Raw genomic sequence first — 25,850 nt, 5'->3', positions numbered from 1 at the left:
AGCAAAGAAATTACCCACAAACCTTTGCAAAAAGGTCAGCGGTAATCCGTAAAAATGTCAATATGAAAATTGATTTCACACTTCGTCTGCAATCGCATCTTTCACCGTCTCGAAGCACGTTGAGGGATTCCTAAATGGCTGTTCATCAAGGGTAGAGTGTATTTATGGTTTCTACCTTATTTCTTTCTTGATATCTTACGATCTCTTCTCTCTAAAGGTCATCATCGGCGACGAAACAGATCTTATGCAGGTACGTACGGTTTTTATGTTAACACCGGCTGAAACTTTTGATATCCTTAGAACTTTTTAGGATCTTACTTTATTTACTTTGTCAAATTATGGTGATGGATTGTCAGTATAATCCTTTCACTGTGATCGTGTTAATAGTGATATTTCACCAGGAGGCCAAACACCTTATCACCGGCCCATCACTGGACCCCCGGCGCGAAGGGAAGGGGAAGAAGTTCTCGCTTCCTGTCAGTTGTAGCCTTTCCTCTAAATCATCCATTGAAAGATAAAATTAATTTTTTCCATTTTCTCCTGCTTTCTAACCCTTCTTGATTGATTCTTTGTAGCTTCAGGGTCTCAAAGGTGTTGAGGGCTCTGGCCGGGCTCTGGACCCTAAAAAGTTTTGCTCCAGGCCCCCCCAAAAACGGGGCTCTGGGGTCTGTGGAAACGTTTTCCGGGCTCCACGCTCTGCAGCAGAATTATATAGACGTTGCAAGCACTAAAATGGGCTCCAGGCTGTATGTACAGCAAAAGTTTTATGGCTCCTGGCCTGACCACGCCCCTCCCCCACTTTTGGGACCTGCTTCTACTCCCAGGTTTCTATCCCCTACCCCCTCCCTTCTCATCTGCAAGAGAGAGTGGGACTTTCTTAATAGAACTAACAAGATGACCTTAAGTGAGGTAACATCTAAGGGATCAGAGTGGGCACCATTTTGTATGGACTGTTTATGTTCAAAGCATTTTCCTCATTCTGCTGTGACAGTCACCAAATAATCTGTTTTTAACAGGTATTACATGCATGGAGTCTGCAGGGAAGGAGAAAACTGCCAGTACTCCCATGACTTAAAAGAAAAACCGTCTATGGTATGTGATCCTTACAAATAAGAAGTGCAATAAAATTTTAATATTTAATATACAGGGACAACAGAGCAGGGGAAAAACACTCACTTGAAAGAAGAGTCTCAAAAGCCCCCCCCCCCCCCCCACTTCAAGTCACTAGTCAGTCCCCCCTCTCCAATCGGAAAAATATTCTGCAGTCCCTGATCTTTTCATATAGTTAATTACACTGCAGGCATATAATTTTTTTATTTGCCACATTGTGATTTGTGTTTGATTGAACATCTATTTTCGTAGTCACCTACCGGTAATATTCATGTGGAAGCATCATCATTTATGTGTGTTGAATCATGACTTAAACTAATTAAACTTTTTATTTCTGCAAGTCTGCAAATACATCAGGCTTTCATTGCCAACTGTAGGTTTGCTTGTTTCCAGTTTTTCAGTAGAATTTTGATTTTTTTCTTCCAAAGATTTGTAAGTATTATCTCCAAGGATCATGTTCATATGGAAGCAGTTGCCGTTTTCATCATGTCAAGCCACCATCTGGAAGGTATTGCACCTGATCTGACAAATATTTTCGAGTTTCATTACCGGTACAATGTCAATCAAAAAGTTGATAATTAATTATGGGAGTCATACTACAGTTCATGTAGTGAGACCTCTTATTTTTTTCATACATGAGGTATGAATCATACTTTACTTTTTTAAAGTTAAAAAACAGTTGACACCAAGAGGATTCGAACCCGGGTTACCTATACCTGCCAGTTACCTATACCTGCCAACTCTCACGCCTTAGGCACGAGTCTCACACCTGCGAGTTGAAAACTTCTATCTCATGCCAACTCACGCTCATGAACCAATTTCTCATGCCTAGTCGAAAAATGTGAGTTATTACAACCATAGCTGACACACTTTCCAAAAATATGTAAACTCAAACCAATGTGAGAAATGAAAACTCCATATAAAATGAATAAATGATGATACTTTCCCCGAAATCTACTAGTTTTGACAAGAAAAGCATTGGGAACTTGGTCGTGTTTAGCAAAACACATTCACGCACTGGGATCAGGATATGTTTGGAATGTCTTCGGAATACCTCGGACGTCTTCGAAAACTTCAGATGTGGTCGTATCATCTTCGGAAATCCTGGCACTCTCAGGATAAAAATCTCGTGCCTTTGACTCAGAAAAAGTTGGCAGGTATAGTTACCAGAATTCTGAATTTTTTAGCTAGAAATCCCAACCCTTTCATAAAGGCTAACCACAAGCAACCTAAGCTAGAGTATAGGCTAACCAGAGCGCTAGTTAGGCTAACCAAACGCTATTCAGGCTAACTGAAGTGCAAGTTAGGCTAACAGGAGTGCTGTGTAGTATTCACTACATGAACTGAGTGTTACGTGGCATAATATGTCATCAACTGTCTCACTATTGTCTCACTGCATGAATTGAGTTCAGAATAGTTAGTCCCAACTAATTTTACCCAACTAATTTTTTGTTGAATTCAAATTTGTGTGACAAAAAAACCCAATCTCATCCCCAGTACCTACCTTTCTTTTGGTCTGCTCAGCACCTAGAATGTGGACTCTGGCCAAGTCCGATTTTTTGAGTGTGCGCAGAGTACTCATTTTTCGATTGTGAGCCAATGACAGGGTTCGTACGGGTCATTGAAAACCCGGAAAGTCATGGAATTTAAGAATTTCATTTTCCAGGCCTGCATGGGAAGTCAAGGAATTTAAGTGTGGGTCATGGAAAGTCATGGTATTGATTATACAAAATAATTTATGCACCAGGTATTTTTTTTTAAGAAAAGGGCAAAAACATACCCAAAATCAAGATAATAATTTTTTTAAAAATTTCCAAGAAAAATGGTCACATTTTTAGGTCATGGAAAAGGTTATGGAAAGTCATGGAATTTCAAATGCTCAAAAGAGTACGAACCCTGCAATCAGGTTTGAGCATTTATGGCCATAAGTCTGTGTTATTGGTGCTTTATGCATGCATGCTTTAGGGAATTTCTCTCTTATACATAGGACAAGAACTTCATCTGGCCCTAAACCAATACCATTACTGCCAGAAAATGATGATAAAAGCAAGGTACTATAGATTCATTAGAATTGTGATATGTCTCACTAATTAATTTTTTTTCAAATAATATGTTAACTAGTACTAAGTAATTATAGCCAATTACAAGGGGACATCCTTATGAAAAGATCAGAGGTGCTCATTCATCAGACAAAAGTTTTTTTGTCAAAGGTCATGGATAGAATAATAATTTCTTTTTTTTATTCCCAAGAAGTATTAATCAGTGTCAGAACAAAACAGTTAGTAAAGTTAAAATTCAATTGAAGCCAAAAATATGCATTAAATTCTGAAAGGTGTGCCGATAAATAAACATCCCCATCAGTAAGACGTACTACATATATTTTAATAGTTACAACCAGTCTGGTTACAACTCATTAATTTTGTTCAGAAAATCTCCTGAAAATGTGTACCATGTCCTGAACAATAGCTAGGTTTAACCTTACATGATGTTTCGCATGTTCTGATTGAAGTTGGCTTAAGGTGCATGTTTTGTTTGATTCTGCCCACCATAAATGTGATTATTCTGCGTGTTAATTAGTGCGTGAGTATACAAGCATATGACAATCTTTTTAACAACCTTGACAGATGGTTACTCTCACAAAACAAAAGATGAAACATCCCAGGAGCTGGGCTGATGCACCTGAATTTGTTCCAGTAAGTAATAGCTACGAGGATGACCTGTGACTGTAGAGTATTTCCTTTGGGTTTTATTTAATGAATGTGAGGAGGTTTGGTAGCCTATAACATGCATAGGGGAGCAGGGATGCCACAGTGGTGAGAGCGCTCGCCTCCCACTAAATGTTGCCCAGGTTTGATTTCAGCCTGGTGCGATATGTGGGTTGAGTTTGTTGTTGGTTCTTGCCTTGCTCCAAGGGTTTTTCTCCAGGTTCCCCAGTTTTCCAGTCCCTCCTGAAAAACCAACATTTCCAAATTCCAATTTGACCTGGATGGAGGACACGCATATGCATGAAAACCAGCCAAAGCTGATGTGGCTTTCTCTCTAAATATAGCAACTTATTGTTATTATTATTTATTATGCTATAGTGGTAAAGTTAAGGTGATTCCTCAGTATTGCATTGCACATCCTTACTGTGCAGAATTTTACATGTGATTAGCACGTGCACGCACATAAACAAAGTGGTGGCTTTTTCTTTATGGCTTGGCCCCGAGGGAGGTAAATTGTTGTCTGCTCTTAAACAAGCACGGTGACCTATATTTTTTATTGTGTAATTTTGGTGTGCAAATTATCATCTTTGAGTGAGATAATTGTAAAAAAAAAATCATCAAAGGGAAAAAAGATATTAGTTGAATGCACGCAAAACTGTTACTTGAGGATGCAAATTAACAGACCTTGGACTGTTTTGATTCGATGTCGTTTTTCGAAACAGTGCATGGTAGGGAACCTTCATGGAAATGTTCAAAAATCTATCGAAAACTTTTATTTCAATCTGAGGAATTGCCTTAATGTGTTGGACACTGGACCACAGTGCATGTGTTTTGGGTATGGTCTAAGAGGAGGGAAGACTCCCTTATTTGGCCGAAACAGGGACATGCCACTGAACACAGTATGGTTATAAGGATCTTTTAAAACAGGGGACCTTGGGGTAAGGGTTTGAAGGCCTCAGTGAGTAGCCCCACCCCATACCACCTAACTCCATCAGGTTCTAACCTGGCCCAGGGACCGCGGAGGGGGAGGGGCTGGTAGGGCTATAGCCCTACCACTTTTTTGGTTGGATTGACATTTCAGGGCCCCGGATGAAAAGGATAATGTAGTAAATAGATTTAGGCAAGCCTAAAAGCGGAGCTTCCGATTTATTTAAAAATGACCTAAATGGCAAAAACTAAACCTTGCCTACACGAAATCTATCGAAACTGCGTTCAGAAAGTAAAAGCAGGCTCAGCAATTCAGTACAGGTTGTAAGCTTGCATCAGGGTCCTGTCTCTTTCTTCAGCGGACTTGATCTATGCAGTAGTTAGCTTCGTTTTAACACAATCATTTGCTAAAGTTAAGCTTATTGCATCCTTGATGATAACAGCCGCAGATTCAACAGCAAACAACAGAAAAAAGCTAACAAGACTTTCACAAGGAATTTTATTCACAATTATTTCGGGCCTCCAGCTCGTAAACAATTTTCGTTTTCCACAATTTCACGGAATATAAATGACTTTTGAGGACATCGTGGGAGAGAAATTGGGTAAGAAAGTTCTCTGTCGCTCTTTTTACTCGCGGTTTCATTCAAACTACACAGTGAACACCGCGCAACAAATTTTCTCGCCTTTTTATGTGATAACTTTGTTTCGATCTAACTGAAACGTCCACATCATCCAGTCGATAGAAGATAACGTCAATTGCTCGTTTTACGGTTGCGAAAAATGCGACCAGAGACCAATAAAATTAAAAGTTAACTGTGTAGCGATTGAACGAGAGTCGCATTGTATCGAGGTTTCGATACACTCACACATGAAAAAGACAAAAAAAAATAGAGCAGTTGAATAATAAACATCTCAGATCGTTTGCTGTGTACTGTCGCTGAGTAATTTTACCCGTTGTCTATATTTTGTCTTGCCCTGCGAGCTTCATTTGCTGTTTGTAATTTCCCGGTTTTTCCCCTCCTTTTCTTTAGCCGGCCACAGGCGGGAAACTTCCTCGTCCCCAGGCCTAATCCGTGCGTACGTACGGGGAAAGCGGCAACCCCCAAAATTTCTCGGTTCGATGGATAACCATTTGCTTACTTATGGATTCTCCGCTCGCACGCCTTCGGCGCGCGTGGGTGCCCGCTATGAAATTTTTACACGATAAATGGCAGAACAGTTACCCGTAATGCTTGCTTGTCTTAGCCAGCTTTTTAGCCCTACCACTTTAAAAAGGTCTCCGCGGTCACTGTGGCCTTGTACCCCCAGGCATGGTCATTGTTCTCATGTTGTGTTCTCTCAAAAATTCCACTATCAACCACTGAAATAAGTAGTTTTGTGATCTTTTTGGTCACAATTCACAAAGGAATTATTCACAGAAGAAACATTCCTGACCAAGAGAAATTATTTCAAGACGTTCTGCACATGTATAATGGCAATTTCTATCATTTAATGCAAAAGTGTCATTAAACGTTGTTTTTATGATTCTCCTTCAATGCATGTATATTCTGTTTTTACAAGGGCTGACCAGCTAAATAAGATGTTTTAATGTTAATTAAATAATCACAGAGAAAATGAACTTAAAAGATGTAATATTATGAAATTTTTGCATATGATTGTGAACATGTTTGTAATACTATACTGTTATTATTTCATGTTTTCTCACAAGGGCAAAGCCTATCAGGGCCTGAGTTCATCAGACAAAGAGACAGAAAGTGCAGATCTGGTAAGTATTCCAAACCCACTTAAAACTTTTGAGTATACCAACGCATGCATCCCGCATGTACCCATGCATGCACCACGCATGCACCCATGCATGCACCTGGGCATGCACCATGCATGCACCCATGCATGCACCTGTGCATGGACCACACAAGCATCCATGCATGTACCATGTATGAACCAATGAGTGCACCATGAATGCACCAATATGTGCACTTATGCATGCACCTGTGCATGCAAAATGCATGCACCATGCATACACCAATGCATGCACCATGCATGCACCTGTGCATGCACCAATGCATGCAATGCATGCACTTGTGCATGCACCATGCATGCACCAATTCATGCACCTTGCATGCACCCATTCATGGACCATGCATACACCCATGGTGTACAATGCATGCACCCATGCATGCACCATGAATGCACCCATGCATGCACCATGAATGCACCCATGCATGCTAAGCAGGACTCACATACTGTGTTTGCCACTTTCTAGGATGCTGGTACCCAGTCATATTCTGCAGCAGCACAGACTGGGGTAGAATTTGTGGATGACCTTACTGATGAAGAAGCTTCACAAGTGGTGAGTATTGTGATTTTCTGCTAAAAAACATCATATAAGCATGTAATGAGGGTGGTAAAGGGGGGTCTGTATCAGGTTCACAGAAAATAGAACGGTCCTTTTACAATTCACAATTTTCACATCTTATTCATCTTCTATAACTTGTGAGAGTAAAAAAAATTGCATCCAATGCACTGCCTTGTATGACATCTTCACCATTTGCCCGCTCCTTATTCTTTTTGCAACAAAAAGAAAACCACATCCCACTAGAGATTGGGTAAAGATTAATTCAAAGGGATCAAAGATTCAGGCCTGTCAGAATGTTGTCTATTACCTAATGATAAGGTGTCAAAAATAATAGGACACAATGAAAATCACAGTTTAGGGGGAACTAATAATTTATTTCTCATTTCACGGAAAATTCCTTTGAAAAATCACGGTTTACGGCTAATAACGAAATCAGGGTACACAAGAAAAACATCCAGTCGTTTCACATTTCATGGGAAAAAATATGGCCATTCGCAAGTCACAAAAATACCTTTTACCACCCTATTGCATGCAGAAAAAGGCTATATACATGTAGATGTAGTTTCATAGTCCTTCACACGCATTACATGCCTATTGATGCTATTCATGATGCACTTTTTTCATTTGCAAGCTTGGCCACACTGCTTTCACTACTCAGATTGGACCATTTTTTTTCTGTTTTGTGCTTTTCAGCTCTGTCCATTTGCTGCAGCAGTAGGAGAGTGCCCTTATATCGAGACGTAGGTTAATTTGCTTAATCTCTGACTTTCATGTTCGAATGGCTAGTGCTGACTAGTGAACTTACCCATTTTTGTTTTGTTGCTATATAGTTGTGGCTATTTACATGGATTGGAATGTGAGTATTGCGGCAACAAATGTCTTCACCCATTTAACACGTCACAGCAAGAAGGTAGGTGGATCTTTAAAATAATTTGTATCTTTTTATAGTTATTTTAATTAATAAATGTATTTTGGTGGGAGGCGTGGTGTTGTGTTGTGTTCTTGGGCAAGACACTTAACTCTCACAGTGCCTCTCTTCACCCAGGTGTATGAATAGGTACCGTCGAATTTTATGGAAGGGGGGGGGGGGTAACCGTGTGATGGACTAGCATCCCATCCAGCGGGGAGTGGAAATACTCCTAGTCACTTTAAAATGCTTCCGAAACCGGGATAAGCTCAGTGGTATGGGTCATTTGGCTCCATGGAAACTTTACCTTTACCTTTATATTTATTTTGGGGTCACCAGCACATGTACAAACAAACAGAGGTTATTATTTATATTACGTAGAGTTCGTCCTGTTGATTAATTTGACTAATTATTCAGTCTGATTTCTTTCAGAACATCGCCAGAAGTGTATTGAAAGCCACGAAAAAGACATGGAACATTCATTTGCAGTGCAAAGGTAACGGAAGCAATATTAATAAAAATGCCTGCGTATACTGAGTGCACATACAAGCATAAAACTATTAAATATGATTTTGCGTATCATTCACTTTCCTTTTTTCCCTTTTGTTTCTTTCTTGTCACAGAAGCGAGGGTGTAACTTGTGGAATCTGCTTAGAAGTTGTCAAGACAAAAGCGAACCCCAGTGAACAAAGATTTGGGATCCTAAGTTAGTAGTCGTGTGTTTTGAATAAATAGATAAATTGCATTATTATTCATTCAAAATATTTCTGTGTTTCTGATTGGCTTTCGGTCCCGGCTAATTCCAGCTATTCGGCTAGAGCCGACCAAATTTGGAAGAAATTCCAATTATTGGATCGCTACCGTCCAATATTTAACAATTATTGGATGAGGTTGAGCATGATAGCGATAATTATCAAGGCCAAAGTTTCTATTATCTGCCGAAGCCGAAGGCTGAGGCAGGTAACAGAAACTGAGGCCTTGATAATTATCGCTATCATGAGAAAACCGAATCCAATAATTATTTTATTATGCACATTCCTGAGCTGCACTTGTAAAGACAAGAGCGTGCACAAAATATACTTTTATAAGCTTACAACCTTTCGTCACTTCTGCATGCATAAAACTATTGTCTGTAGGTATGACGTCACTTCTACATATGTAAAATCTAATGTCTGTAGGTATGACGTAAGAGAAACAGCAAGCAAGAATTAGCTGCGTGCTTATAGCCAATCAAAATCAAGCTGGTGACACCAATGTATAATAAAAAAAATTATTGGATCATAACCTCGTTCTCAAGGATGATTATCCGATCGCAGCCTCGTTCCCAAGAACCGCTGACGTCACGCGACTGAACGGCTTTGCTGCCGAGCAGGTTGAAAGCGCAAAAAAGTCTAGATTTGAGCATTAAGGCCCGGTAATACGGGCAACATTTTTGTTCAACTTGTCTCGCAACATTGTTGCATTGCAAGTTGAACGAGTTGTTGCCCGTATTACTACCGCGCGCTCAACTTGTCTCGCAACAAATTTCAGTGTTCCAAGTTGAAAAAAATTGTTGCAAAAAGTAGAACTCGGTTCTACTTTGTGCAACATGTTGCACAACACCCTCCTCGATCTGCATAATTCTTCATATCATACGAAAGCCAAATTCAATAATTGCTAAATATTTAGAAAGGAAGCTACATCAGTCCTGGCTGGTTTTCGTGCGTGTCCTCTCTCCAGGTCGAACTTGAAGTTGAAAATGTTGGTTTTTCAGGAGGGAGGAAAACCGGAGAACCCAGAGAAAAAACCTTGGAACTGGGCGAGAACCAACAACAAACTCAAACCACATTGACATCTGGACGGAATTGAACCCGGGAGGAGGCGAGCGCTCTCACTACTGCGCCACCTCACCGCTCCCTCATTTACGCATTTTAACTAACCTGGCCTGTTTAAACCGAAGTCCAGTGTTGGCACATTGTCACGCAATGTTACGCTTGGTGTATCGTAGCGTGACACTTACAGTGCGCGTAATCGAATTGACTCAAAACTTTGATTCATTTTCAAACTTGTTTCAGCCGATTGCAACCACGCCTTTTGTTTGGCTTGCATCCGTCAATGGAGAAATACGTCGCACTCTAATAAAAACAAGGTTGTCAGGTAATATTAAATTCCATCGATGTAGATATATATTTCTTTCAGGTTTAGAGGTTTATATCATTCAAGCTCAATACTCTCGAACTCAGTAATACAACCCGTGAATGACATGACACGACCCGTACTATCACAGGGAGCCTAGGCTCACGCTCTGACAACTCGGTCAAAATGGTGGCGTCAAAATTATAAGGATTTGTATAAAAATTTAGAGGAAAAACTTTTATCGTACAAAAATATAATAAACCTCTAGTAAAGCTCATATTTCACATCATATGTTGTCTACGTGACGTTTCTTGACTGTTCTAAAGCATTTAAACCCTATTTAACCGATATTTTTATTCAATATATTCAAGGGTGCACACTTCCGACGCTAGATAAACACCACTGTTCGACAAAAATGAGCCAAAACGTGCCTTTAATTTGGTCCACTCACTCCAAAACCTCGCATGGGAATAGTTCGAAGACCATTCTTTTACTGCAGCAAATTTTTGATTCGCCTGCCTCTCTTCGCGGTTTAAGAATACGGGAAAAATAACCATGGTCTGCAAACTTTTAGCTTTCTTCCAACACCTTGAACCAGAGAGAGTCATTTTTAACTAGCCTTGCCTTTCACGTGCAGCCTCACGCTATGATTGGGCAATAGTTGTCAGGGCGACGATACTTTTTTCCCGTAGGGGAGGCAAGTTTTGGCTCATTTTTGTCGAACAGTGGTGTTTTTCTTGCGTCGGAAGTGTGCACCCTTGAATATATTTAGGTAAGAGTAAACTAAAATTAAAAATATCGGTTAAATAGGGTTTAAATGCTTTAGAACAGTCAAGAAACGTCACATAGACAACGTATGATGTGAAATGTGAGCTTTACTACAGGTTTATTATATTTTCGTACGATAAGATTTTTTCCCTCTAAAGTTTCATACAAATCCTTATAATTTTGACGCCGCCATTTTGACCGAGTTGTCAGAGCGTGAGCCTGGGCTCCCTGTGGTACTATCCAGGCAGGTCGTGAAACAACAGAATATGGATGGAACAGTTGGTGAATTGCAGAGACGCTGAACAAAATTTTCTGTTTCTAAAGAAACTGTTCGGTGGGCAAGGGAAACACTAAGTTGATTATCAACTGGAAGTTGATTAAGGTAAATAAACCGCCGTAGCGAATTCTGAAAAGCCTGCGTTGCGGGCGTTAGTGCTAAGTCGGAGCAAAGAGTCACTTTGCCTCGACAAAGTGTTGACGGTCGAAAGGTAAACTTTTCAAACTTCGCCACGGCGGTTTATTTACCTTTATCCCCGGGGGGATAAAGGTAAAAAAAAGTTTTCTGCGGGGAGGCTCCGCCCCGAGGCCCAACCCCTTACCTTTTTATATACCATTTTGACAGAAAAGGCACCCCTTTCGTATACCATTTATTGAAGAAAGGTACTCCTTTTCGTATACCTAAATGACATTACATATACCTAAAACAGTAAGTCTTATTGTCATTTTTATGTAGCGATTCATAAATTCAAATTATACAGCAAATATGGTGCGCGTGTTCGAAATATTTTATTAAAATGTCCTTTTAAATGCGTAAATGACAGATTATCCTCACTACCGTTTCATGTACCTAAACTTGTGAAATTCCTACCCTTCTATATACCTGAAGCATGAAAAAGGTACCCCTTTCGGGCGGAGCCTCCCCGTATATGCCATTATAGGGAGTACCCCCCCCCCCCCGGCCTTTATCAACTTCCAGTCGATGATCATTGGTTCTTTTTAGTTTAACAAGTGCTTCTTGTGAAAAGCACGTTAGAATATGTTCAGCTTTTTTCTTGAGGCGCTACTCGTGAAAGCAGAGTAAATATTTACTTTTTTTTTGCTCTAAAAGCCATACTCAAGAAAGGCACGATAATTATCCCACCTCGTTCTAAAGGCGCTACTCGTAAAAAGCATAGCACTGTAAATGAGTCATTTTTCGCTCTCAAAAGGCTATTTGTTACTGGCACAGTAAATAAATATTTTTTTGTTTGAAAAGCGTTAATTGCAAGACACAGCAAAAGTAGCATTTGTCGTTTTAAAAGCGCTGCGTGTGAATAGCAAAGTAAATAAATCAATTTTTTCGTTCTATATCATTTTCGTTCTAAAGCGCAACTCGTAAAAAGTACAATCAAATATATAATTTTTTTCGTTCTAAAAGCGTTGCTCGTGAAAAGCACAATAAATATATATCATCTTTCGTTTATTAAGCCCTACTCGTAAAAAGTACAATCAATCGTTCCAAAAGAACTAGTTTTGAAAACCACAGAAAATCTATCATTTTTCGTTCTTAAAGAGTTCTTCGTTCTTAATAGAGCGCAACAACTCATATAACGGACGAAAAATATGTCTCGCGAATTTTTTTTTCCTGAACTATCCTTCGGCGACACACACGAGGCTGCTGCGATGGTTTTTATATGAGCTCACTTTGAAATGCGTTTCCTAAAGCATTTAGCGCCCTTTATCCCCCAAAAGATGCTCTTTAACTCTTGTCGAAAGCTCCCATTGTAAAAACTAAATATCAGAGGATTAAAAACTGAACTTGCTAAGGACAATGTTTCAAATGTGTCACTTAGTAAGAAAGACGTCGAAAGGTCTCCTTCTGGATCTTGAAATGTTTCTTTCTCGACATGAAAAGCTTCGATAACTTTCAGAATAAGCTTCGGGCCCCATGTAAATAGATATGTGAGAACAATCACTGCCATCATCTTAACTGCTTGAAATTTGGCCTTTGCAATTGTTTTGTTTATCGTGTTCTTGCGAGCACGGCTCCATAAAACGTTCACAATTTTACTGTACACAGCGGCCATAAAAACCAAGGGAATTATAAATGAGCATCCAAAGAACACCGTTATAGAAATACGGAAAGGCAGGCCAGGTACATCGTAGCAGTTCCAGAATTTTTTCATCGTTTCTTCGTCATCAAAAACTTCACATTTTGTACTGTACAAAAATGGCGCTGAACATATTGTTCCGTAAATCCATGATAACGCAATTAGTTTTCGACTGTGTTTCCATGTGACAGTTCTTGCCCGAAAGGGTTGAACAATGTGTATGTAGCGATCAAATGCAATGCCAGCCAAAATAGCAAATGTGACCGCTAAAGTTGTAAATTTGCCAAATTCTCCAATTTTACATTTTAGGTCGCTCCCGCCAATGAATTGTTGTAGTAGGTCAGGAGTGAAGATAATCCGGAATAAAATATCTGTAATGGCTAGGCTCAGTAAATGAAAGTTGGAGAAGCTTTTAAAGCATTTTCTCTTTCGAATCAATATCCAGCAAATGACAGCATTTTCGAGAATTCCACACACGACTAAAATCCCGCGGACTACAGAAAGCGTATTGAAGATGTTGTCCTCAAAGGATTGGTGTTCATCACCATTCATAGTTTCATTGACGAAATCGGTAAATATTTCGCTCTCTGTGTTTTTCCATTTCATGATTATTTTTTGTTCTCACTCAGTATAGGTAAAACATTTCTGCAAGATTTACTTTTCCGAAATGTTTTGAATCAAAGAGAAGCTTTCTAGGCCATCTGCTAGCTCAAGAAGTGTACTGCACGAGTGAAAGTGCTGTAACTTGACTTTTATAAAGCTTTTACAAAAAACAAACTTAATTGCTAAAAGCACTTTCACTCGTGCAGTACACTTCTTGATTGAAAGTACTGTAACTTGACTTTTGTTAAGCTTTAAAGCTGTTAAAACAAAACAAAATTGCTAAAACAATGGTATTTGTTTTAGCCCAAAAGTGCATGTTTCCTTCCCTTATCATTATGCACATACATTACAGGCAATAAATTATCTTCAGATGGCAAGTGCCGCAGCTAGCGACCCAGTATCATTTAAACATTTTTTTTTACGCTTTCATTTTTTTAACTCGGAAAAGAGTTGTAGTGGGCGAAGTGAATTCACTCCTTCCATCCTTCACTCGATTCCTGTAAACATAGGCACGCAATACGTGCAAGTGTTTTACGGCCTCTAGAGAATTAGACCTGTCCTCTGATAACCTACATTTCTAGTTAAGTCAAATAATATTAACATGCCTAATTTTCAGCCGAAATATTGTATTAATGCCAGTTTTCTTGAAATGCCGCATTTATTCAGCTTTAAGCCGAGACTCTAAACGTTTGGTTTTTAGTGCAGAATGCACTTTTGTGATGGTTTGGTGGGCTGTCATCTGCTAAACCCCTAACGCGCTAATGTGTAAACTTTTAATCACCAATTAATTAATTAATATCAATTAATTAATTATTCCTTGTGGAGGGGGTGGGGGTGAGGAGCACCTGACCGTACCCCTAGGTAAAACCTGGAGCACATCTACGTTACTATCATATGAAGATCTCAAACGTATATATTTGTTTCAGAAAACCCTTTGCTCTCCTTGTGGTACTACTCGACGTTCTAGGGCAACGTTCTTTACGCCAAACGCATGCGCAGTTTAGTCTACGTTTTTTGCTGGAACTCTCATAAACATCGCTTGTATTGCATGTTTGTGGTAGGATTCCTGCAGACTTCGAGGCGCAAAGTGAAAACCGCAAATTAATAAAATTAGATTTTTAGACTTTCATAGCGCTTTCGTAATTAGGAAGGCAAAAACTTGCACCGGGATTTTCGGCGTGAAACTCCTCATAACCAGGAAACAGATATCCTAGCTGTACTGCGTTTTAAAAACCCTTTCGAAAAAGATGTTTTTTGATTAGATTTGTTCTTTAGTTTTTAAGAATCGTCTTTCGTGCAGTTTAAACCGTAACTTAATTAAATTAAACAAATGTCATCGATGTCGCCGTAAAACAAACAAAAAACAAGAGTTTCATGTTACGGCATTTTCAAGGAAAACAAAAGTATTTTGTTACAAACGAACAAAAGTGTCGTGTTACGTTTGCAAAGATTAACGTAAGGAACACCTGGGAAAGAATACAAGTAGCCTGTGAACAGTTTTTCCGAAAGTAAAATAAAGCAAATAAACACGAACATATATAAAACATCATACTTTCAATTGTTCCATATTGCATTCTGCACTTACCAAATCATCGAGATTTTTAGAAACAGTTAGACTCCGACAAAAAAAACCGAAACACTCGGAAATAAGCCGAGACCCAATTTTTTTCCTCCCAATCTCTTCTACAATAATTATTTCTGCCTGAGACTGTTTCTGTTCCTTTCCTTCTGTTCCTTTCTTTAAGTTTAGTTAATTTGCAGAATCATAGACTACGAGCAGTCCCTATTTTTTCGCAGAGTTCGAAAAAAAATTTCGCTTCAAACTCGACGGACTCTGCGAAAAAATAGGGACTGCTCGTAGTCTAGCAGAATCACTGCTAACGTGACTTTTCAAGAGAAGGAGGGTCAAGAAGGAATCGATCTATTTGACTTGTTGTCGCGACACCAGAAACTGGCCAATCAGAAGCGTTCGTTCCCACGCGCTTGGTAAACATTGTAACACGATCTGACAGAAATCGGCTGCATGTAATATTTTTGTTCAAAAGCGAGAACCTGTTTACATGGAGGGAGGGTGCCCCGGCTAACCGAGCTTACCCGGCTAGAAGGGATAAAACCTAGCCCGCCTTTACATGCAGAATTCACAGCCCTTCTATCCGAGATGAGACAGCGTCATTGAAGCGTGTCACGGCGTGGGAAAACAATGTAGCTCCAAATGATTGAAGAAAAATATGACTTTTTACTGAATAATCAAGGCTTTTCGTCTTCAAACCTATTTTAATTTGATGTGCAAGTTCTCAGAAATTTACTGCGTTCATTTTTGGCGAAATTCAATCGAAATTCAACAGTATTTGGCCGCCAAATTGAAATTAAATTTGTTGTGTCGTGAATTAGGATAATCATTCCCACGAAAATTTCGAATTTGCTCAAAGAAATGTTTTCAGCCGACCGATAAAACTAATTTTGATCAAATAGCACTGTTTGGGTCCAGAATTTATACATTTTATGCCATTAACTTCAAATTTAGTTTAAAACACGCGCGAAAACTTATCCCGGCAAGCCGGGATAGCTCGGCCACTGACCGTTTACATGGCAAAAAGCTATCCCGCCTAGAAGGGTGCCCCGGGCAAGTAGACCGAGTGCCCCGGCAAGGCGGGTTACCCTTCTAGCATGTAAAGGCTTCAATACGTTTTCTTAAGAAACGTATGAAAAGTTGGCTCGCCCAGGGTAGCTCGGTTAGCCGGGTAACTCGGTTAGCCGGGGCACCCGCCTTCCATGTAAACAGGCCCTAAAAATACCACGACTTCTCTCACGTTCTCTGCTAAAAGAAACCGCTTCAGAAGAGTTTGATTGGATTGAGGATACTCGACAAATACTGGTAACATCACATTTTTCGTTTTGATGACATTTAAAGTTCACCCGCTTGATCTGCTTGATCTTTTTGCTAGCATCTTGGCGAATTGCGACGAACTGAAGATTCACTGAATCATCAGGAATCATCCCGTATTCTCTGGCGATTTTGCAGTTGTTCTGAACTATCTATACCTCGGCAACAACTTTCAATTTGAAGTTTTAGTTGTTTGAAAACCAGTAGCTTTGGCATGATGATCGATAACTGCTTTTCGGAAGAATGCGTGATTGTTTGAGATGGGATTCTGAACTCAGGTGAATGTTTTGTCACGCTTGTGTACGGTTCTATTAATAAATTCATTCTTTATCAGTGATTTGTTGTTTTTCAATTACATAGTTGTGATTTAACGAATATGGTGATTCGCCGCACGTGGATTGTTTTATAGTTTGAAGGAAAAATCGGGTCTCGGCTTATAGCCGAGTGATTTGGGTTTATTTTTTGTCAGAGTCTAACTGGTTCCAAAAACTAAAAGTCTAGGGTCTCGGCTTATAGCCGAATAAATACGGTACATGCATGCTTAACTACCAGCCGAAATATTGTATTAATGTCAGTTTTCTAGAAATAGACCAAAACTTATTTTTTCTAATGATATTATTATTTTGCCTAACCTTCAAAAAACAAAAAGGAAAAATAAAAAGAAAGAAAACAATTTGCAACCGATGGGAACTCTATCACTAGCCCTTTCGGCCTGCTCTCGATGAGCAGCTAGATGACAATGAAACTAAACTAACATTTGTTTTAGCAAATCTCTCCTTGTCAGTTTGTTGTTTTCGATTCTTGTTTCATAATAACTTTTCCGAGTTTAGTGGCTCGTAGCCACTTTGAATACTTATCATTATACATTTTATCGAAAAATTTACATCTGGGTTCTGTACGGTCCGTGTTAAAGTAGCTTTTGTTTCACGACCTCTTTGGGTGACGGTCGTACGGATCATACGATCCCTCTGAAGATATCTAACTCATTAATGTGAAACAATTCACCATCTGTACGATATGTTGACCTTTGTTTCACAATCCGCAATGATCGTACGGTTGGACGGCATTTTTGTAATCCCTCTGTAGATATCATGCAAACTTTCATAAATGAGATGCAGTTTTTCTATCTGTTCAAAATATTAATCGAAGAGTTAGATTGCTGAGCACTTTCCAGGTCTTGTACTATGATGGGTCAGTACAACAAATCTTTAACAGTTGCTGCTATAATAACGATATCAAACAAATGTCCAATCATTGCTGAACTAGTTGTGGTCATTTTCATGACGTCAATGGTTACCATAGCAACAGTATAACCTGACAAAACCACCCTTAACTTTCCTTTAAGCACTTACAACTCAAAAACAAGCCCGTTGACCCCCATTTTTTATTATTGAGTAATGATCAGCATGTGAAGTTACAACTTTTTGCAAAGTTAAAAAAATTCTCCGGAGTGGTTTTAGAGCCACCTTAAATTTCCGAAAAATTAAGGTGGCTCTGAAAACGCTCCAGAGAAATATTTTTGATTACAGTAAAAACCCGCGTATAAGAACAAGTGGATTAAGAACACCCAGGCCTAATTTTAGGAAATAAAGTACCATTTATATAAGAACACATTCAGCCTGAAAAATGAAAGTTGTTCTTATATGGAAAAATATCAAAGATCAACACTACTTTTCATTGCACACATAATAGTTCCACCCCAATTACAGTATTGTCTTGATTTATCAATTTTATTAAAATTAAAATACAATTGTGTGCATATATATTGATTTCATCTATTGGTAGCCTAGTATGTTCCTTATTTTAAGAAACTTTTTTTAAGAACACTTACAGGCTGATTTTGCAGATTATAACCCTTTATATAAGAACCAAATCAGCCTGAACCGCCAAAATAGGTGTTCTTATACGCGGGTTTTTACTGTAGTCTATTTGATTGCTTGCCTATTTTGCTTCCAGCCTGTGATATCGAAAATTGTGAGGCACCTCTTTCAATACACGCCAACTACATGCAGGTGTAATCCTTCCTTGATTTATTGTCAATTTGATATTTTTGTCCTTACAGAATGTGTCCGCTATGTAGAGTACCATCCGCGTTTGTCACACCGGTAGGCCATTCGTTTATGAAGTTTTATAAGTTTTCAGTGATGAATTGATTTTTTTGATTTTAAACAAAAGGAGTAAATCCTTTCATCATGATTTTGATGAATTTAAATTCCGATGCCCGACGGCTTCTTCTATCAGTTAGGTTACCGGTATTCATGTTATTATATTTTAAACTGCAACACAGTTTTCCCTATTCTCTCTGAGTGCTTTCAAATACCTGAAAAAATGTGTAGGAACTTGTCAATGTCGGAAAAAGTCATGTTTTTGCTTTACACCCATGCAAATGAAACTTCTTACAGCATGAAAACATAAGTTTACTCTGGTATAAAGCTTAAGTAAAGCTGGCGTAAATTTGTAATTTAATCAGCTTTTCGCTACCTTTACATTTTGGAAGGCTGACCTTTAGGCCAACTTTACACTCATAATTAGGCCGTGTCTCATATAAGAACTTAAATTAATCACCGAACTGGCGTGTATTTTTCTAGAGTGATGTCTGGGTTGAAGATCCAACAGAGAAGAAGAAGCTCATAGAAGGGTACAAATCCGCTCTAAAGTAAGCTGTTTTTTTTTTTTCGTTATCAGATCTGTTATTCTGTGTACTCGGCCTGTATAATGCTCTTCGTTTAACTGAGTGACTGTTTTACAGGGAAAAACCGTGTAGATATTTTGCACAAGGAAAAGGGACGTGTCCTTTTGGTTCCAGTTGCTTTTATAAACACGGTAAGAGAAATATAAATTACTTGCATAAAGTTTATGGCAGGCATTGTCCTGCAGTTATGTACATGTCGTGTTCGGTTGTAAGAAGTTTTCTCTGCACAATGCTTTACGTTATCGGTGACGAAAAAAGCGTTATTTTAGTGACATGGGAAATAAAAAGTCATATAAAATTGTGTAGGCATGGTAGCAACTTTATTTGATTTTACATGTAAGTCGCTAAAATAAGTTGTGGCGAAAATTTATGCTAAAAGAAGTTGTCGCAATAAATCACTGTAGTAGGGGTTGGTGGGACCATAGTTAATAGTGGGAAATGGTTAGGAAGCCCGGCAAACATCAAAGGAGCAAACAAAGAGGCTAAGATTTATGTTGGAAGGTCCACGACCCTGCACATCTTTTGTTTTGCGCTCATACACTATGCATGAACTACGTAATCGCAAGGTTTTCATTGGTTAGTTACATGAACACACGTAACCACCTATTGTATTTTGCCAGGTTTTGTGCAGGGTCAACCCCCAAAACAGCGAACAAAAACATACAACAAAGACCTTTGTCGGGATTCCTAACCATTTCCCTCTATTAACTATGGTGGGACTTGGGGTGACTGCACAAAGACTTACTCCGATTGCATTTTTGCTTTCTGCGACAGTATCGAAATGTAATGCCTTAACTTCACACACATCTGACAGAATTAATAAATTGACTTGCAGTATCTGTATAGAATAGCTTTGGAACAGGCCCCCTGCCGGGGGATAGAGCGACAAGAACAGCCTACAAGCGGAAGGTTACAGGGCGAAGGCAGCCAATAGGGGCTGGAATAGGAGAGAGAGAGAGGGGTTGGGTTCTCGTTCATAATCTACTGTAACATTTCTGTACATTTAATTCTGTAGCATATCCAGATGGGAGAGTCGAAGAAGTTAAGTTGAGGCATTGTGATACTTCAGAGGGAAACTCGAAGATTGTGAAAACTTTCAGGTCAGTCTCAATAACAGTGAAGGTGGTATTAAGTCTACTTTACTTTCGAACAGCCATAGAGATGTTTTCAGTCAAGAGATAAAAAAAAAACTAAAATACTGTTATACGTGTTTGCCGTGCGAGTACCCGTTGATAAATATAAGTCATTTATTCCCTTTCTAAACCTTGTAAGGGTTAATGGTTTACGTAGTTTAGGTGACAGTCAATTCCAAAGAACAGCCCCGGAATAACCAAAACTGCGTTTAAGAGTCAACAAGGATTGACCAATCTTTAGTTGTTTTGTTTAATAGTATGTGTTGTTACTGGGTTTTTGTTACTTGAAGTATTGAGTACGTTTAGACTTCGCGCTTTTTTGTTCTTTCTCCGTTAGATTATGGGACTTTCTTGAAGCTCTCGAGGATGAAAGAACCGGTGAAGAATATGCTATAATTATGTTGGAAGACTCGGATTCTGATTTAGATTGAAAGCGTAACTTGGCCACTTTTACATGAAGTGTCACTAGCGTGACCCAAAAGCTCTTTGAACATGGCGTGACACCGGCGTGACCTACCCCAGTAACCGCCGTTGTAGATTTGATCAGATGGCATTTACAGCGTTAGCATTTCGTAAGAGCAAATCAGTCCCAATCTCCTGATTTGACTGATTGCTCAAACGAAAAACAGTTGATGTTTGTTATTTAAAATAACTGTTTAATAATTTACTCAATCAACTTTAATCTACGCTCATGTATGCTTGCAGTTTACTGATCACGGTACATTGAATTTGATGAGCTATCTGGTGCTATATAAGTGGTTTGTAAAAATCAAAATGAAAGTGAATAAAATACGTACAGACAAAACAAGTAGTTATTTACTGAGAAACAAGGGAGTGTTTGTATAGTATATGTAAGTCTTATCATACACCGACATTTCAAGTTATTCGTAACTGACTAGGAAAAACCAAAATTGAAAAAAAAAAAGAAATAAAAAAAATAAATGCGTTTAATTTTCACTTGTGGGTTACAAGTTATTGATTTTCCTCGCGCGCGTTTCCTGCCTGATCGTGTTATGTTGAATCTTGCAACTTCTGGATTCAAGTTAACAGAAGTTTATACTCCATGCTGTGTTTTTTTTTTAATAAAAATAATTGAAACTGGGAAGGTCAACCGATTACAAAGGCGCAAAGTTGCAATGCCTGCAACTGACTTCGTTTACTCCAACAATAATTTGATTATCTGCTTATCTTAAAGAAAATTAAATGCTTTTACATAAAGGAATTTGAGTAATTAAGAAGAAAACGTTTCAAGCACGTTTTAGGCTATAGCTTGCATTTTGAAGAAAGCGCTGTTGTGATGAAACAAGAAAACCTTCTGAATGTTATTGTACGATGTTATTTTAAAGTTATTTAAAGATGCGAAACCTTCTGAATGTTATTGTGTGATGTTATTTTAAAGTTATTTAAAGATGCGAAAGCTGCTTAAGATACCACCCGTAAAAACCGTTTGTATGACTGAGCATGTCAGCCTGTATTGCTTACCAGTCGTTTCGTAGCCACCGACGTTTCGTACTCAGACGATTCATACCCAACTCGGACGATTCGTGCCCAGCTAATTGAGTCGTTTCAAACACTATGTTGTTCATGTTAAGTATTGTGTTGAGCAAGTCCACTTTAAATAGAAGCCGTTAACGGGTTTGTTTTGAATGAGTCTTGCTTAGGTGGCATCCATTTTTGAAACGTGGCCACAAAATGCAAGCCCTGCAACCAAAACATTGTGGGGTCTGGGACTAGCAAGAAAATCACGCGAATTCACTTGTCGCTGGCGTTCCGTTATAAAGACCAAAATCTTTAATTTACAAGATATCAATAGGCAGAACACTGGCAGAAGCTAGGTGAAACGCAGTAGGGAAGGCAGCTAAATCTTATTTATTGAGTTCGACAGTGTAAAATCCCATTTCTTTCCGGTAAAAATTCGTGTTTCTTTGTACTATTCCAAGGATAAGCTGTTGAAGGCGAAGCCCGTGCCCAGCCGTGACAAATCCGTCAATGTTTAATTTTCCAGTTGGATGGATAGAAAGCTATAGAAATCAACATTCCATCAGGGGTGGGGAAGAGAAGCTGAAGAGAACGACTTTTTGTCGGGGAAACGGTGACGTGTCCTAACCCTTTCGGCCCGAACTTTAGTTTAAATTGTGCTGTACTGCAAGGTTTTATGTCTTTGAAGATGCGACACGGTCATGTTATTTCGTCCACGTCTGTCGCTTTTGGTTTGATTTTGTCTTGTTGCTTATTGCTTTCATCGTAAAAGTGCAACTTTGCTTTGTCTAAACTGCATGCATCACGTCTTTTCTTGTGAATTTACGTCTTAAGCTTACAGCGTCCTTTGAGCGCGCTAGGGAGCATGTTACAGGCTATTAACTCTTAATAGTGGCTTGTAAATATTTGTCATATTCGCCCAGTGGGTTTACCATGTGAGTTTCTGATAGGAACCAATCAAAATCTTGGGTTCTCACGAGTTGACTAGTAGCGTACACTAAACCAAGAAACACAGACGACACGAGGACGGAGATTTTGTATAGGAACCTCAGAGTGAAGAACCCGGCTCAAATCCTTCCAACAATTGGCCTTAGCTTTACAAACTAGCTGGAAATGTTTCCTGATGAAGAATTTTGGTGGAGTGCAGTGCTTGGTGCCATCGGTGTTATAATCGTTGTGCTGTTGTGTAAGTTATTGGAGAATACAGGAGCAGCGCAAAGAGAGACGAGAGGACCTGATGACTTCAGCGAATCTCAGAAGCACCCACAAGAACACGACGAGAGGTTTTGGTAAGCCAATAAGTACGTTTTTGACATATTAATAGCTGAGGGGAGTTTAGACCGAGTAGGGCTTGTACATGTGTGCCTTTCCTGTTTGAGTTTTCCGAAGATATTTTTGGTAGTTTTATGTATAACAACTGCTGTATTCACCAAAGTGGAGGTAGCTAGTGGTAGAAATTTACCGAGCCGCAAAGTGGCTCGGTAAATATCCACCACTAGCCACCTCCACTTTGGTGAATAGTTGTTTTCGAAACAGTGAGACAATGTAGCTTAAAAGAATGATTTTTGACTAATTTATTCCTGCAACGATTACAGTTTACTCGCGCGCATTGCTCGGAGGTGAATAGCAAAGGATATTCGGAGCTTGAGTAGCCAATCAGTGCGCGCCAAAACGCTACCCACTGTGTGAGTATATACAAATTAGTTTATTAGGATATACTCAAACACTGGGTAGCGTTATTTACCTCCGAGCAATGCGCGCGAAAAAATTGTAATCGTTGCAGGAATAAATTAGTCAAAAATCATCCTTTCGGGCTATATTATCCCACTGTTTTAGTATATACTACAACAACTATTCACCTCAGTGTTGGTATCCACGACTAGCCACCTCCACTTCGGTGAATAGTTGTTAATTGAAATAGTCAACGAGGCGCAGATAAGTGGATTATTTGCTTATGGAAACGTTAAACACTAGCAATTGTTATGTTAATTTCCTAATTTTCCGCAAAAATGCAACGTGTTTAATGAAATGCTTCGGTAAACACATTCCGTTTATTCCTTATATATTTCAGTTAGTTCTGTGTACCAGCGTATTTTCCTGCAATTACCGTAAAATTCCGGTTATAGCCCCCCCCTATAAGCCCCCCCGGTTATAGGCCCATCAACCTGGAAACAAAAAATACATGCGGTTATAGCCCCCCCGGATATCCCCCCTCTACCGGATGACAGTCTGACTGAGCTCAATGTTGCTTTTTTGTGCGTTTTAACTTAAAACGTATTTCGATCAATACTCCTGAGGCTCTTTTCGAAACGTTTTTTTCCTTCCGGTTATGCCCTCCCGAATTCCCCTCCGCTTATAAGCCCACCCAAAACCCTTACGAAGTTGTATAGCCCAGGGCTATACGGAATCTACGGTATATGTTGCACAAAACTACAAATTGTTAGAATTAAATTCATCGAGAGTGGGTATAATACGGATCGAAATTGATTTAGCACTTCTTTGAATTTGTGATATACCGTTATTTCTAGAAACACTAGACGTTTTGACGAGGAAATCGTTGTGTGAATGTAATATGCGTGTAGTGGATTACTGTGTGAAGTGTCTGTATTTTTAAGTACTTTTTTTAGTCTGTATTTTAAATCGAAGTAAAACAATTTCCAGAGGTTTGTGGAAGTTTAAATCTCGTTTAGTGCCAAACGATAACAGGTCAAGTGAAATAAATAATTATTTTTCTGTACATAATATGTCATCCTGGTTCTATGTTCTTTTGGCTCGTCACACAATCTTTCTCACACTTATCCTCCTCGCGTTCAGTGAGGTACAAGCATGGAAACTAACTTTGACATAAGGAATACTACTAGTAGGCCGACCATGTCGATTTTTTTGCCACTGCCTGCTTACCTTGGGTCTATTTTACCTATAGGTCGAACGCACTCCCCTAATCTCTGATTACTACTAGTATATTTCAGTTAGTTCTGTGTGTGCAAGCTACACTTGTAAATGTTTTATTGAATTGACCCTCGATTAGTCTTAATGTGTCACGGGGTTTTGCAAAATACTCGCTATGAAACTTAATGTTTTATACGAAGAAATTACTTCTATGGATCTAAATGACAAAACCATAGCTTCAAAACCGTACTTTCTTTTGTATTTGCTGTGTTACTGAAATGTTCTTCTTTACTGTTTTAAGCGGTCATTCTTATATTTTAACGAATTTGGTGGCCATTTGCCTAAAATCCACATGACTTCAGACTAAACAACTAAATAATGCTAGTTCTAGAAAGTAGTTGCAGTCGACATTGCAGTCACACCCGCGCCTTTAACCCCACATTTAATTCTGGTAGTAAATAATTTTTCACTTTTGGTTTTGCATATTTAATGTTCATCTTGTCGTCGTGCTTCCTAAAGATTTTTGTTTTTTGCTTGTGCAAATCTTGCAAATCCCATAGCCGCAAACATATTTTTGGTTGAAAAAGCAATTGCTTGAATTGCTTACACACTGCAAAGATAATTTCTTTCATTTCACACTTATTCATAGTAAACGTGTGCTTTATGTACTAGAACGCGCCGCTCGCTGTTCTTGGCGCAATCGTGACTAAAGGCGTGTCTTCGTACGGTACCCGGCGTAGCTATTGTAGCGCCGTTTCTGGTTGCGTGTCGTAGCGCGAGCGGCCAGAAGCCTCTAAGATCGAGGAGCAGTTGTACACTTTTTAGTGCTATCCTCTGTTAATAAAGATCTTACATCTAGTATAACGTGGCAAACTCGTCCAGCTACGCGGGCCTTTGAAACATAGACCGTTCTTTCCTTTGCAAAAACCCACAAAAAAACATGGCCACATGAACTTTCTTTTGAATTGATATCATAACGATTGTCTAATGTTGTTGCTTTCTTTTCTAGAAACGGCAGCTCAAGCAAGAACTCACAGCCAGTTTTTACTTTTGAAGACTTCTGATGTACCGTGAACCGCAATACTTTTTGCTACTGAAGTGTGACAGTAACCTTATACGAACAGTTGTAGAAAACAGTTCCCTCTAAGCGTAGTTTTTCACTAAGCCATGGAAGACACTTGTCATTTTTGTT

The 25,850-nt window shown here is 39.1% G+C and overlaps 2 protein-coding genes across 2 annotated transcripts; one reads left to right on the top strand and one right to left on the bottom strand.

Moving 5' to 3' along the window:
* Window positions 1–43: 43 nt before the first annotated feature.
* On the top strand, window positions 44–21,127 carry LOC144631096 (putative E3 ubiquitin-protein ligase makorin-1). Its single transcript, XM_078489479.1, has 18 exons — window positions 44–151; window positions 218–250; window positions 1,017–1,092; window positions 1,539–1,618; window positions 3,098–3,161; window positions 3,735–3,803; window positions 6,451–6,507; window positions 7,006–7,092; window positions 7,792–7,838; window positions 7,929–8,008; window positions 8,438–8,501; window positions 8,629–8,711; window positions 10,060–10,141; window positions 18,528–18,570; window positions 19,054–19,121; window positions 19,215–19,288; window positions 20,173–20,257; window positions 20,628–21,127. Exons 1-18 carry the CDS (start codon window positions 135–137, stop codon window positions 20,719–20,721), a joined length of 1,203 nt encoding a protein of 400 aa, XP_078345605.1. The 5' UTR covers window positions 44–134; the 3' UTR covers window positions 20,722–21,127.
* Window positions 11,924–13,646, bottom strand: LOC144631172 (putative G-protein coupled receptor 19). Its single transcript, XM_078489580.1, has one exon. The coding sequence runs from the start codon at window positions 13,582–13,584 to the stop codon at window positions 12,568–12,570; it is 1,017 nt and encodes a 338-aa protein (XP_078345706.1). The 5' UTR covers window positions 13,585–13,646; the 3' UTR covers window positions 11,924–12,567.
* Window positions 21,128–25,850: the final 4,723 nt, after the last annotated feature.

Source organism: Oculina patagonica, chromosome 1 (genome assembly GCF_052425735.1).
Source record: "Oculina patagonica isolate OP01 chromosome 1, crgOcupat, whole genome shotgun sequence".
Lineage (NCBI taxonomy): Eukaryota > Metazoa > Cnidaria > Anthozoa > Scleractinia > Oculinidae > Oculina > Oculina patagonica.
This window is presented reverse-complemented; position numbering and strand designations above follow the sequence as displayed.

Bases quoted from the DNA above. Each gene is read 5' to 3' on its own strand.
- LOC144631096 (XM_078489479.1), top strand. The intron at 8,502-8,628 runs GTAACGGAAGCA...TTCTTGTCACAG, and splicing joins CATTCATTTGCAGTGCAAAG to AAGCGAGGGTGTAACTTGTG. The intron at 8,712-10,059 runs GTTAGTAGTCGT...AACTTGTTTCAG, and splicing joins ACAAAGATTTGGGATCCTAA to CCGATTGCAACCACGCCTTT.
- LOC144631172 (XM_078489580.1), bottom strand. From the start codon at position 13,584: ATGAAATGGAAAAACACAGAGAGCGAAATATTTACCGATTTCGTCAAT.